The sequence below is a fragment of the Poecilia latipinna genome, unplaced genomic scaffold (assembly GCF_001443285.1).
Source record: "Poecilia latipinna isolate Pla-1442-1.1 unplaced genomic scaffold, P_latipinna-1.0 Scaffold128, whole genome shotgun sequence".
NCBI lineage: Eukaryota > Metazoa > Chordata > Actinopteri > Cyprinodontiformes > Poeciliidae > Poecilia > Poecilia latipinna.
In genome coordinates, this window is record NW_015112744.1 from 209860 (window position 1) to 225368 (window position 15509).

General features: G+C 38.8%; 1 protein-coding gene across 1 annotated transcript in view; it reads right to left on the reverse strand.

The window, feature by feature from the left end:
• thrab (thyroid hormone receptor alpha b) overlaps window positions 1-15509 on the reverse strand; it is a 135178-nt gene that overhangs the window by 18976 nt on the left and 100693 nt on the right. The window contains exon 4 of the mRNA XM_015028544.1: window positions 4123-4507. Within this exon, the coding sequence (XP_014884030.1) occupies window positions 4123-4178 (56 nt within the window). The 5' untranslated portion in view covers window positions 4179-4507. The remainder of the gene's footprint in view (window positions 1-4122; window positions 4508-15509) is intronic.

The window sequence follows — 15509 nt, forward strand, 5'->3', positions numbered from 1 at the left end:
CTCCCCTCTTATTCTTTCAGTCTGTTTCACTCTGTCTCTCGGCTACATGAACAGTACCACCCATTCTATCCTGACTGGAGCACAGTCAGCCTCTATGCTGCTGACCCAAATGGTTGCTGTGGATTGTTTAGAAAAGAGTTTATTGACCTGACTGCCTGTAAAAAAAACACTAAGACAAATGTGTTTTTTTTTTTTACTTAAACAAAGGGGAAAAAACATATATATCGACCTAGAAGGTAGGCGTATACAAATGACAGATCACAGAAAATAAAAACAAACCTAACAAACCCAACAGAAATGGATTTGTTGTAATAGATAAATATTTGAATGGTTTACAACATTTTGTAGGCTGACTTTATTGCATTGTGTTATAGAGTTGGAATCTTGATTTTAACACCATAAACAACCCCATAGCCGAGGGATGAGGACATAAAGTTTATGTCAAGAAAACGACAACAGCTTGAGCAGCTGTTTGTGAGCATAAAGTTTATCAGGTAAAACAAAGACCAGTTTTATTTTACAGATAATTGTCTTTTTAGTTTCTTCCAGAGTCTGAGCCAAACGAGGCAAAATAACAAAAGGATGTTTAGTTGCGGATGCAGCTGGAGCGTTGAACTTTTACTGTCCTCTGCCATGTGTTTATTTTGTGTATATTAGTTTGATGCAATGCTTTACACAACATGTAAGATAGTTAGTTTAATCTGATATCGTCAAATCTGTTTTAAAGTTTGTGTAAATGGACTGTTCCTGCTTTCTATACACAAACAAGCATGGACATTTATAAGCTTTTAATTTCCCCAATCAGTTGTGTGTTAAACGCATGACACCTGTTTGTATTTCTTTACACTTATATAATATTTCCTCTTATGCAGGTGAGCTCAACTAAAGTCTAAGCAGCAGCATTGAAAGGCTTTTACAGAAAAAGGACAAAACAAAGACAGAACAGAATTATATCCATAACAGTGTCCAAATGAGGCCCCCTTGTCCTGTGTTCAGAGTGCTACAGTCGCCCATTGTTGTCCCTGCATGTTATCGTCTCACAGCTGAGCCTGTCTCGGCCCATGCATCAAGCGCTAATGACCAATTTATTCCCTCATGCGTCCCTTCGGTGTCTAAAACACAGTCCAAACCAGTGAAGGTTACAGCATGACTGTACTTCTTACACAAATGTACTTTAAACGGCAAATAAACATGGTTACCCACAACTTCACGCATCATGTACTGAGGCACAATGGTAACATTAAACCAGTTTTAACCTTCTATACTTTGCATCACTAGCAATATGCTCCCATACTTTTTTTTTAAAGGGGCTTTGGTTAATAACAAGGGAGATGCAAGAGAAAAGGAAAATGTCAAAAAGTGTGTAGATCTGCTGGTCAAGAACACTGATGGTGTACAATAACATCCAGAAAGAATTTGATATCTGATTGATATGACATGGTCGTGATCTCCATTATTCCAACATGTATTCCAGATTAGTGAATGCACTGCGCAACGGGGTGATTCATTTGGCAAAGTTTATGATACTTTTTCGAATTAATACTTTCCTGAAAATACTGAATGTCACCTCAAATCCTCCAACGCACCGATACATTGCCAAATTACTGTCCAAGGTCAGATTAAATGTCAGTCCTCCACCAGCCTAAATTGGCTCAGAGCACAGACTTTGTGAAATAGACATTTGTAGCCAATATATTCCAGGGCTAACACAAAAAGACTGGAATTTGAACTCTTCAGGCTAACTCGTCAACTCTTGCTAACTTCACATGCATCAGTTTTTATTGTAAGGAAAATCTGGAAAACAGAAAAAGCAAGCAAACATCACATGGAAATGCCTCTGCAAACTAGTTGGTTCAAACCCAAAATCACCAAGAGGAGAAAGAGGAGGCCAAGTATTCACATAGGCTTGAAAAAATGTTAATACCCCGTTATGTTTTTCACATTTTGAGAAGTTACAACCACAGTTTTAATTGCATTCTTTTTGAATTTGCTAGATCAACGCAAAGTGACATAAAATTACAAACTTAAGGAAAAATGATATACTTTTTTTAAAGACATAACCTCACAAGCATGTTGTGCATTTAAGTTCAGCCCTTCTGAGTCAATACTTTTGATGCATTTGCAACTAAAATTAAATCACAACGTCTCATAATTATGTGACTTCTAAATGTAGTTTTTACACATGATTTTGCTTAGGGATTTCTAAGTAAAGGAGTATCACAATAACACGCTGTGAATTTTTGTGTGTATTCAGAAATACCAGCTTTGCCTCTTTTTAAATGAAGGAAATGTTTCTTGGGTCTCTTGTCATTTCGCTGCCACAACACACCTGACTAATACTGCACTATAGGTGAGAATTAGGAACTCTATGCTCCATATGACCAGAAATCAAATGGATCCTGTTAAGATTAGTTTACATCACAGAAACAGTACGAGAAAAACATTTTAGTAGTTTTATATTGTTTCAAATTATGGCTCACATTGACGCTAGAAACTAGACTGCACTCCATGAATAAATGCAAACACGAGATGATCAAGTGAAAAGTGGAATCTTCCGCTGTGCAAAATGTAAAAGCATAAAAAAAGGCCTATTATAGCTCATAGACAATGCTCACTCTTTAAGGGCGTGAGCTACTGCCGTAAAGTTGTTGCAGCAAAGACCGTGCAGGCTTACATCAGCTGCTGTAACATGTTTGGAAACGTGATGCAACACCCAATCCATATTTACCATGAAGGCAGAGCACAAAGCTTCAAATTAGTGTCAAAAACAGCATCAAAAGTAATTGTCCATCAAAAAAGTCTTCCGTTTGTGTGAAAATCAGACAGACAATCATTCCCATTTTGAACTGGAATAACAACGTTCACGTCGTACACAACACGGGCCTATGATAAGCACAGAAAGCACCGACCGCCCAAAGCTCATCAGCAGTAAGCCTTACACTGTTAATTATCTCAACAATGCAACAAATTTCAGCTAGGATGTGTTGCACGTGTTGGGAAAGAACATTGAGCTGAGACACCCTCGAACATGCCAAAAGAAAAATAAAAGTTCGAAGGATTTACTCCCAAAAACACAACAACAACAACGACTGCCCCCCCCCCCAGAGGGAGAGCTGGTATCCCTCCAACAGGTGTCTGTGTTGGCTGAGGAATGCATCCCAGCTTTACACAGTGAAGGAAACCCGGTACCGCATTACCGCACAGACACTCAACCAGTCCTTCTACATGGTGATAAAACATTCACTGTTTCTTTTTTCATTATTATCATGAGCCATTGTTGTTTTCATGCACTGTCCAGCCAGTAGGTGGCAGGGTGTTGACTAATACCTATACAATAAAATGGCATCTTTACAAGTATTCCTTCAAACGGCACATATATAGAAGAACGTGTGTTTTGATGCTGTTCATTTTAGGTACAGTTATGTAAGAAGAGGTTGAATAGATTTAAGATTGACTGGTAAAAGTCAAAGGAAGGATATGGGGGTAAATCGGAAGCTAAGAAAAAGTTCTTATTGCCCTTTGATTTTGCAAAAAGAAGTTGTAATAGGCCGGGTGATCACCATGCCTGCATTCTAAGCTAAGTGTTGTTGCTAGGTAAATACTGTTCTGCAATATTTAATCCATGAGGCAAAATTAAGATAACAAATGCATACTTTAAAATTCCCCATTTAATTAATTCCCAGTCAGGATCAGAGCAGCACCTTTAAAATTCCCACACAAATCAGCTCAATAAGTTCAGAATTTTCCTCCACAGTGTTTTTTTTTTTTTTTTTTATATCAAAGTAGACTGATGATAAATGATAACCCTTTCAATTGGGCCCCAGCCCCGAGTCTTTTCCTTTAAAAGGCCCCAGTTGCCTTCCTCTTGCCCTCCGTGTCACTAATATTGCTTTTTCATTAAGGAGCAGGAGCTTAAACAGTACAGTGTTTGTTTGCACTCAGCTCTGCGTCTCAAGAACCGAACTTAAAGGTCAACATATCGAGACTAAAAGCAGCTACAGGAAAAAGTCCACTTGAAACCGTTCACACATGGAGTAAAAACACCGGTGAGCAAAGTGTGCCTATTTAGAGAAAAAAAAAAAAAGAAAAAAAGAAAAAAATGTCCAAAAGACTTGAACTCACTGTTTCTCTTCTCCCTCTGATGGGTTAGAGTCCTGCTCCTTGGGCATGTGTTCCATTCACCTCAATTCCATCCAGCAGCCAATCATGAGAGACTGAGGCAAGCCCCGCCCTCCGAAGCACGCTCGTCATTCGACGGTCCGGAGGGGTCTGTCTGTAAAGCACAGAGTCGTCTCGTCCCTGGAGTACCTGGGAGGGGAGCAGTGGAGGGCGGGGGGACGCAGTGGGGGTGGGGGGTTGTTGACCCCCTGTGAGGTTGTTGCTGGGTGTGAAGCTTCAGGACACGGAAGAGGTTGGGGTATCCGCGGGGGTAAATCTGCTGGCCCTGCAGCCAGTGCTGGAGGTGGACGTCGCTCTTAGGCAGACGGAAGGAGGAATGGGAGACACCCTGCAGGAGAACACACAAGTACAGAAGAAGATTAGAGAAAAGAATCGCTCCAGCGCTCCTGGATTTCTTCCAAGTAGTAATAGTACTTTTTTTTTTTTTTTATAATTTTAAATCGAGAATTATCATACACAAGAAAAAATAAATAAATAAAAAAAATCTGCTTTCCTGGTCTTTGTGGGTGTGGCCAAATGATGTCAGAAATTATATATATATATATATATATATATATATATATATATATATAAGTTTTTTGGGGGAGATTTGCTGACTGTGGTGCTCAGATGTTGTACATTTGAGTTGGAACTGCAAGAAGTAAAACTTTGAAGCCAAGCACCTCCTATGTACCTCCTTATTTCTATATCAGGGGATTTCAGAGACACTTCTAAACTGTCCTTGCGATCAAACACATCAACTGGATTCTTCGCTTAAGACCACACCAACCAGGCAGGAATCGTTTATCTGCTTGACAGCGCAAAGAAAAAAACAATAACAAAACATCACACTAACGGTTGCAAACGAGAAGCAAATGAAAGGTTCAAAAACAATTCCAAAGCGACAGCCAGCGAGGAACTTTCTTCCAAGCTTTCTTATTGCCAACACATTTTCACAAAGACGAACCGCAGTGCGAATGAGAAAGCAACACCTTCACCACATGTTGTGCCTTCACGGTCTAATGCTCCAGAGCCCCCTGCAAGCAAATCTCATATTTCATCTCTCACAGCATGACCCTGGTCACATGAAACTGGCTTTACCTTGAGCGCGCAGCAGAAGGAGGAATCCTCTGAGTCACACAGAAGATCAATAGCGACAATAGTAAATAAAGGTGGCCTGCAGGTCAAAAAGCCTCCCGTCTTTGTTCTCCAATTGACTAGTTCCTGGAAGCTGAAACCGTAAGGAATGTCTCCCACCATACATGCTTAAGCAGTTATTATGACCAGTGTAATCTGGAAGCACTTGGAGGGTCTTGATGTCTTCTCTTGTTTTCTTCCGACAGCTTTATTTGTTCCTCTGTTAATCCCCTCAGTTCAGTATCTTTCTAATCCTGAACAGTCAGGGGCTGGCTGACCTCAGACAGAATGGATATTATTATTGCTTTCCTCACTCAAACTGATTTTCTTGCAAGTGTTTTTTTCTTTTTTTCCAAAACCATCTTATCCTGCAAGCAGACCTTCAGCAGGAGATTTAGCAATGAATGATAAGGAAACATTTAATGACAAAGCAATAAAAAAAGAGAGAGAGAGATACACTACACTCTGGTAAACACCACGCCATCAAACAGATGATTTTTAGAGAGAATTTGACTTTAAATCAAATTCCAGGGTTGAAGCAATCACAATCAATTTCAATTAATTAATTATGAGTTTTTAAATGCTTCACAAATCTGACATTAGGAATTTTAAAATTACTGAAGTTGAGCGTTCAACATAACAGTTCTATATTTATTCAAAGTGTGAAGGTAGTTTCCTCTCCACAGCCACATCTTGTCAAGAAAGTTAAATGGGTACAACTTTAGGCAGAGAGGTGAAAAAAAAAAAAAGACAGAGGCCAGAAACGTAACCTCTACTTTAAGTGAAAACTGTTCTAAGATCCACAAATCAACCAACATGTTTTGGTTATTCGGATGCTGGGATTATTTTGTAACTAACTTTTTTTCAAGAGTCAAATTAAATTCATAACTATGCAGCTTTTGTACCCTCCTTGGGGACGTTTCTTAGGGCGAAGTTAATTATGGCAAATATATTAGTTATTTTATAGCTCTGCGGGGATTGCTAAGCATCTCAGGATAAATTACTTTTTTTTTTATTTTGGTTCTCTGCATCATGGTATTTTTAGTTTTGTTAGAAAATAACAATAACCAAGCAGTTGGTGCCAGAGATACAAATAACAAGGGGAGTTCAATTCTCTAAATTAATCTGAATGAATGACGGTCAAAATTTAAGACGTAATTAAAGGCAATTGCAGAACAAACTGCCATGGAGGATTTAGAGGTATTTAATATTTTTAATGAGTAAAGTTCAGGATTAAAATCAAGCACACTTTAAAGATCTTTTCAAAAGTCCGCACAAACACCTTGTTCTGTGGGGAAGCACTGTAACAGACAATATCTGTCAGAGAGACATTGGTCTTATCTGAGATTGTACCTCTCATATTTCATATTTTAACGAGTCTACAGGAAGATTAGAATTATCTGAATTTCTGACATTCCCACAATGTTTCTTTTAGATTATGGCTTTTCCTGGTTGGTACCAATTTCAGTCTAAGGACTGACCTTCCATAGCTCATTTTTTCATGGATGCTGTTTTTCTTTCCTAAGAATTATGGGCAATGAATTGGAGAAAAGAAAAAAAAAAGTGCTATAAGTTCTCTAGGTTGGAACAGAACAGAAAAATAGGAACACCGTGCATCTGTAGTCTAATAAACTTTTCCCCCCATGCATCAGTCTCAGTTGTGTGTTTTTATCGGCGCACTTAATTAATGGTTGTGTTGTGTCTTCATTCTTCCATGCCTCATCTGCTGCCTTTTGGTTATAGTTTGAGATTGCAGATAAAACCATTAAACTCATCACTGCAGAACAGTTTGCTTTGCATTTTTCAAACTAAGCAGGTTTAGAATAAAATGGGTGCAAATAATGCCCAAAGAATGGTATGAAGCTCAAACTCATATAAGAGAAAAACAAAAGTGAAATGACAGCAGAAAGAATGCAGTAAATCACTGGTACATCTTGCAGCCATCACACAGACAAATTACAACCAGAAGAATCACCAAAACATCTAACTCTGCAGCCTTCAGTAACACAACGACCTCCAGAATGAACCCGAATACATAATATTTCTGCAAAATATTTTCGCAGCCTCTGCGGATTTGGAAATCCGTGTAAGCCTGAGCTTCAGGCTCTTCGACCCGAGCACAACTGCTGAGAGTGGCAGGGAGGGTGATGACATAAAGCTGGGAGGCAAACCGCTAATGGAGTGTCCTTTATCAAAGGGCCTCTCTCTATCACATCAACTTCTGCCACAAGTGGAACCAGCCTCAGTTCGTGTTTGTGGCACATACAATTAGTTGTTTATCACACTGGGACAATGAGGGTAGAGGAAGGGGGGGGGGGGAGAGAAAAAGGGGAGGTATTGTTTGATTAGCAACTGCAATAACATTGAAACATTAAATCTTTGGTTTAAAGAACGGCCAACCCACTTTAAAAGAAACTTCAGTCGTTTCAATCTTGTGCTTAAAACTGTTTTCATCTCGCTCTCCATTAAAAGCCAGGGTGTCGGGGAACATTATGGAAACCCTTTGATTTGTTATGACCTGCATTTAGAGAGGACACAGAGAAATTGTGACTGGTTCTGATTGCCAGTGAGTCAGGCGAGACCTAAAAACACAAACAGGTTGCCCTGGGAACGGCACCACTCGGAGTGGAAGTTGTCACTGAAGCAGGACGGCCCAGCACGTCAGTGAAGTGCTTGAAGAGAAAGTCAGAAGACGATAAAAATCTAAGAGGTATGCCGGCTGTTCAAGCAAGGTCTCACTTGTATCACTCCGAGAGATAACGGTGGATTACAACAAAACTTCTCCAGATACATTTTTGTCTGGTGTGTAATCCCGATTCCATTTTACTTTTTGCTACAGACAATAGCACTCCATCAAAACATGCTAGCGATATTACAATTAATGTTGAAACAAAGTAAGGATCAAACACAGAGGACTGATATGAGACCGAGACTTCGTCAAAAATGAAAATTCTTCAAGATTTGCCTTAGAAAATGTTTGTAGTACAACTTATCTGCTCCGCTCAGAAGCCGCAATGATTCTCACATTTTCTTAACTACTGTGTCCTTGTTTGCTCTTGCTCCAATGCAGGAAGTTCTGCTAACATTAATATCCTCTGCCCAGGGGTCGGGGGATGGAAATTCATTTTGTGGAGATAAGGCGGGAAAGAAAGCAAGTGAGATAAAATTGGTTTAAGATAATACACAGTTTATAAAATAAGGGTGGAAAAGTTGACGGAAAAGTGGAACGTTGGAGTAAAGATGATACAAACTTTAATCAGAGAGAAACAAGACTTGTCGTGTGCAGATTATAGAGGTATTCAGCTTTTCACCCCCCAAGAAGCAGTGAACACATACTGGGTGCCACGTAGTACATTTAGGTAAAGTGATTTGCAATAGCGATCACCTTTTCAAAAGTCTTACTAATGTTTTAGTGGTAACTGAATAAGTAAACATCTGTGGGGCCACAAAACCATGCCAGTGCTATATTCAAATCAGGGCAATTTATTTTGGGTCAATTGTCATGGATCAAAAACTGAACAAAGTAGGCCAATGATCGATGAAGTACAACAACGTTCACTGAGTGGGCAATGCTACAAAGAAAACAATCACTGTGATATAAAAAAAATATGATTAAGGATTAAAATGATGATGATTTTAATAAAACAGACCAAATGTCTAATTGTCCCAAATGTTGTAAAAGGAAAGCAGGCCACCGACCAGTAAACAAACCACAAGTACTGGAGAAGTTGAGGAACAAATAAAACCTACGCATTTCCTTCTAAAAGCTTAAGGAACAGAATCCATGTCCCTCATTAAAAAACAACAATAACAACAACAACAAAAAACAGAGGAAAGCAGGGATGGTGGTGCAGCAGAGGCAAAGTGTTATGTTCAGAACCAGTTTGTTTTTGCTTTTAGAACAGACACAAATCAAATTTGCTTCCAGAACAGACTCCTAGTTTTACTTGACAAGTTTGAGTTGTGGTGCGGAACCATCACAGCAAGTATAATGCCCATTACAACTTTTTTCTTTTATTTATTTATTTACGTGCAAAACAGAATTAAATACTGTCGAATATAAACAGATAGCTCACTAAGTGAGAAGGTTAAGTCAAGGATGATCAGAGAGACAAAGGTTAACTGAATGTAGGAGTAACATACATTCAGTGCATACATAGCAGCTTCTCAGAGACTCGACAGTTTGCCATTAGATTTAAATGAGGAAATATGTGAATGGGATTAAATATCCCTGTGCAGAGTGCAACTAAATATTTGGACAATTATAGGTCTGCTGGACAAGTAAATTCAAAAATTATTTTAGAGATAAACTCTACACTAGTCTACAACTTTGGTAAACTCTGACCCAATAATTCATATTTTAGACTGTTACTGTTCTTATGAGCTGCAATAAAGTGAAAAATATTATAGGTGTATGCCCTAGATTAAAAAAGTAAAAATAAAAATAAAAAAATAAATAAAAAAATAAGTTGTTATCCTAAACTGTCTGTAGCATCTTAACTAACATTTCTAAATTAGCTGTGTTTTTGTACATTTCCCACAAAATATAGATCCTTAACTCAGATAAGGTTGATAAAGCCCAGATGTTCCATTACAGGTAAAAGCTGAACAGACAAATCAGAGCTTTGTTCTACTCTGTTCAGCCTTCTTGTTGGCTGCTGAAAGTCCTGCTCTCTCTTGTTCCTTTGAAGACTGTAATAATTGCAGATGCATACATAATTGGCGCTAAATTTAAAATCAAAGGTTGGATTTTTTCTGACATTTTTACAACAGAAGGTTTTGAAATAGCAACAATAGATGAATTAAGTTGACAGCTTTTCCCACATTTTATCTACTCCTCATTATTCAACATCAAAAAACAAGCTAAGAAACATTAAGCATTTGCAATATCAAATGGTACATTGAACTGCAGTTTGAATCTACAGTCCCCTAAGTCACTGATCACAGAAATAGATTAAAATCTAAAACCTCAACAAAATAGACAGCAAGTTCAATGGCTCTGCATACACACGGCCATTGTGTTGTTGCTGCCGAGCAAAAACTAACAAATTGACACAATCGATGTGCTCAGAATAAACAAGATTCTTTTGTTTATGTCTTTCCATAAAACTGTCCTTGTGGGATTCCTTCCGCCTACGTGACGGCTGTTCGGTAAAGTAGGTGGGCTATGAAATATGTGCATGGAAACAAACAAATGTGGCTGCAGAAAGCATACCAGACATCCTTTTGAAAGTGGTCTGAGCGATCACCGTCGGTGCACGATGAGTCTGACCCTCTCAAACTTGCATGCGTTTTTATTGGGATTTTTCTTTTTCCAACAGCTAAACCAACAAGGAGGCTGCATAAGACCTGACGCTGGGGTGGAGGTTCACCTTCCAGCAGAAGAACAACCTTCAACATACAACAAAAGGATCTTTTTGATACAAACGTATTCATGTGTTAGAGTGGCCTTGTCAAAGTCATGTTGTAAATCCAATTAAAAACCTTACAGTGAGACTGAGGCACTGACATTCTGAGTCGACTGAGATTGAGCCATTTTGCAAAACAGAGGGCAAAAATGTCAGCCTTTTCAGGATATTATATATATATATATATATATATATATATATATAAAAGTTATATTCAAATAAAATAATGTTTATGACAAATACTTTTGCAAGGCGGCGTAAACCTTTCGAGGATCACAGCGCATTCTTGCTCAGCCTGAAAAAGTTGATCTTGCGAAGACAACCTTTGTTAGACTTCACACCCCCGTACCAGACGTGGGGTCAGCGACCTCGGCTCGTATTGCTGACCTGACTAATTAGAGGTTAAGTGACAGGGCAGGGAAGCGGAGCTGACCTGTGGATGTGGTGAAAGTGCTCTGATTATAGGGTAAGACTGCAGTGAAAAGTGGGGAGGAACAGTCCAGCAGCGACAGACATAAAGATCAGCTTCTCTGCTCCATTTCAGTTTACCAGCCAGTTTGCAAATTTGTTGCTGGGGAAACTTTTAACGTGTGGCTTCAAGTGAGGGTGAAGAGGCCATGTTGTGATATGTGACCTTGTTGTGCTGACGCGTACCGGCAGCCATTTGCATAAACTCCAGATTACGTTTGCAAGTGATTCAGGGTTTAATGCTTTAGAAGCAAAATTATTAGACACTTTACACATGTGGCGATCTATAAAATTGCCTCTTGTGTTGGTGCTGTCAATTTCTCACATTTGTGAATTCAGAATCTTTATTTCAGTCAAGCCGGACCGGAATGCAAACACACGTGCACACAGAAGCGACGTCCACGTTTGAATTTTCCGACTTTCTGAGCACGCATTTCGTTGATCCTCAGCAATTTTTCGCTTAGTGGCCCGTCAGCAGGAGAAGGCGAACAGAACGGTGCCTGGCACCGAAACTGACAAGAGGTCAAAAACATAAATTTTCATGAGACATCTGCATAGCTGTAGGACACGGCTATCTGACCAATTACCTCCCTCTTTCTTTCATGCGTTCCTTTTCTTCCTGCACAAAGTCCCTCATTCTCAACACTTTATTGCAGATTTACAGTAAACAGGCCATAAATCTGAACAAGTTGCATCACGATGGAGTGAACAACAGATGTCTTGCGAGTTTGCATGCAGCTGAAGTTTTAGCATTCATTACAAAACATCTGTTTTCTGACATTCAACTTGTAAAAAGGATTATAATCTGGATACAACCCTTAAGTAATAATAATAATAATGCATAGCAGTGGAAAAACAGAACTGCTAAAACTGACAAAATGTCTTTAAAATGGACTGGAAACAAATGTGTAATTTACTATTTTGTTTTAAGAACATGCCTAATTGTTTTAACAATGTGCATATAAGCGGGTCAGAAAACCGCAGCTGGTTCAAACAAAGCAATAACAACATCTTTATTGGAGAAATTGAGGGGAAAAGTTCTCTCTGAATCTTTGCTCTCTATAATACTGACAATGAAATGTCAATGCAATCAGATGAGATTTAGTTTGTTTACTGGAACTGTTTACCGCATCACAAGAAAATAAAAATAAAATCAATGACTCAACAGCGTGCGCTTTAAGTCAATAGCAATGTGGATTAACGGGTTGATTTTTAATGCTTGCCAGTCCTGAATAATTGTATTATGTCCAAAGCATTCAAGTCATTTTTTTTTTCAAATAAAGTTCTCAATAAATGATCAGCAAAATAATCTGATTTATTTTTTTTTTTCTTTTTTTACATTTACAGCCAAAGTCATTTTGTTTTGGTGTCTTTTTTTGTTTTTTGAACCACTTTGTTATAGACTAACACAAATTCTTAAAATACACAAGAGCTAATAGTCATAAGGTGACAACATGGGAAAAAAACCCCCAAAAGGGTGTGAATACTTTTTCAAGTCATATTTCTACTTTCACACATGAACAATTCCTGCACAAAAAAACAACCTGAATGACCCGCCAGTATCAGAAGCTGAAAACCTAACAATTCAGCCAAATAAAATTAAAGCCACACATTAGGGAGGAAAGGGGAAAAGAAACCAACTCCCCCCTCACTTCTACTTCCTCTTCCCTCTGATTCCTTCCCTTTCTTCCATTCATTGGCAAAGACAAAACACAGTCCTGCAAAGTGCTAGCAAAACAAATCCATCTCTCCTCTTTTCTTCTGTTTCCCTTCAGCAGTAGTTACGCTCTTCTCCTAAAGGAGGGTCAGAGCTTTGCAAAAACCTACTGCAACTGCTAAAAGGTGGATATTTTAGGAAACAAAGTAGATTAACTGCAGGAAAAAAAACGTCTTTCCCCCCCTCCCACATCAGCCAAGACAAACACACATCCACCTGTTTTTCAAGACCCACCTTAAGAGAAGCAGCAATCTGCCTGAAACCGCTGGAGTGCTTCATTTCCTCATAAAAAAAAAAACGGATGGACAATTTGTCACAATTACTGCAGAAATAAAACCCAATAATACAACATGATAATTATACATCTAAAACCTCACAGGCTGGTGCTTAAATATTGTGTGTTAGTTCGTACGTCAGTTCGTACTTCACTCCGTTTCCACACTGAGCTGACGGTGCTGAAACAGATGGGGAGAAAAGGTTTACCTGCACACGCACGCACAGCAATCTGTGCTCTTTATCACTCTTTTCTGCTTCGACTGATTCCCCCCCGCCTCATCCGCCCAAAGAAGCTCTTTTAACGGTGTTAGTGGCCAGCAAAACAACACTCAAAAAGGTCAGCGTCCTGATAATCTTCTCATCCCCTTCTGCGTCAAAAACACACCCTGGATTTGCCTTGATTTGCTCAAGCTTTGTTTAAGCATCCTGGTGAAAGAAACACCCAACGCCTCTGGTGTGAACTTGTAAAAAAAAAACAAAAAAAAAAACAGCTGGACAACTTCAGCATAATTGCTACCAATTATACCAGGATATCAGTATAGAAAATAAAACTTCAGGACCAGGCTCCAAGCATTTGGCTGAAACAGTTTATTTTAAAACTTTTCTTTTTTTTTTTTTTTCTACCACAGCTACAAGAGAACCTTACAACTTAAACTCACTCACCGGTTGTAGCAATATCCTTTCACAGGCTTCCTCAAAGAACTAAGGCCCAAAGCTCAGTTTTGCAGAGGATCTTTTGGTACTGAAGTCATGTTGCAAACGTTAAATTTGATCTCCAACGGCTTTTCCTCAGCAGTTTTAGTTTTTTTTTTTCTCGTTTTCCTCAGTGTAAATTCAATTGAATTTACACTGAGGTTAAATTAAATCAACTTTATTTATTCACTACGTGGCACTGGCTTCTGATAGCAATGCATTACAAAGTTCTTCAGATATTTATTTGTATTTTACAATTTTCTGCCACTTTGTGATCGTCTATCCATTAAAATACAAAAAACATTTCTTACACAGCACTTTTTCCCCGAAACTTGAACTACAAAAGCATCAAAGACACAGACACTGCTCAGAAAAGAGCGCAAAGTAAACTCATTTTACAAAAATGTATGAGTCATTACTTAATCATGTCTTTCCAAAGTCATCTGCATGCACCAGCCCTAAACAAGAGTAATATTACTTACTAAATCTATATACCACTGTTAAGAGCACATCCACGAGTGTGCATGGGATAAAGCAGGAAAATGTTGACAAACACTTCCGTACACATGAGCTGTGTGTGTACGTGTGTGTGTGTGTGTGTGTGTGTGTGTGTGTATGAGGTAGAGCCCACAATGAATTATTTGTCTCGCAGGAGAGACGTTTCCTGCTTTTTAGAGCGTCTGTTCCTCCCTGTGAGGCTGTGAGTAAGTTCTCCTCCTGCTCTGCTAGCCTGATCAAATTGGCTGATTTGTAATTTGCCTGGTGACATTCATAACGCCCAAAACCAACAGTGTTTAAATACTGATTCATTGCACGTTCCCCCCCCCCATCTACATGCTCACTGTATCATCTATAATCGTGCTTTTCCCCACTTTTCCTGGATGTCTGCAGAAAAACCAAATTGAGGAGAAACCAAAGTGCTCACTTCCTCAACCATGAAAAAGATGCATGCAGTGTGAGGAGGGGTGCAAAGCTTCTGCAGCTTATAATGCCATGAACAAAAAAAGAAAAAAAAGACAAATTTCTTGCTGATTGTGCCTATGGTGGAGAAAAAAAAAGGAGCATTAGTTTTCTGTAATATTTACAGCTTCATATACTTTTTTTTTCATAAAAATGCTCTCTGCATTCTTAATCAATAGGAGTAATGGCTCTGGTATTTTAAAATGACTATGACGGTGTGGGTTCTACACATTTTTATGAGCACATGAGGCACACAGTTGCACTAAAACAGGGGTGCCCAAAGTCGGTCCTCGAGGGCCGACATCCTGCACGTTTTAGTTCTCTCCCTGGTGGTAGTAACAACCTTTTCAGCATGTCAATTGTTCTTCCTAGGCCTCTAATGAGCCATCATTTGATCCTGGTGCGTTAAACCAGGGAGAGAACTAAAACATGCAGGATGCCGGCCCTCCAGGACCGACTTTGGGCACCCCTGCACTAAAAGAAGATAACATTTCTAAGCAGGGCCCTCAAGTTTTAATCAAACTGTGTTTTTTTTCCCACACAGAGAAAGTAGTTTTGGAACAGGATAACAGCTGAAAGGAAGCAAGATTTTTGCGGCTAAATTCTGACCGCATTTGTTGATTTTGGTTGTGTTTATATATATATATATATATATATATATATATATATATATATATATATATATATATATA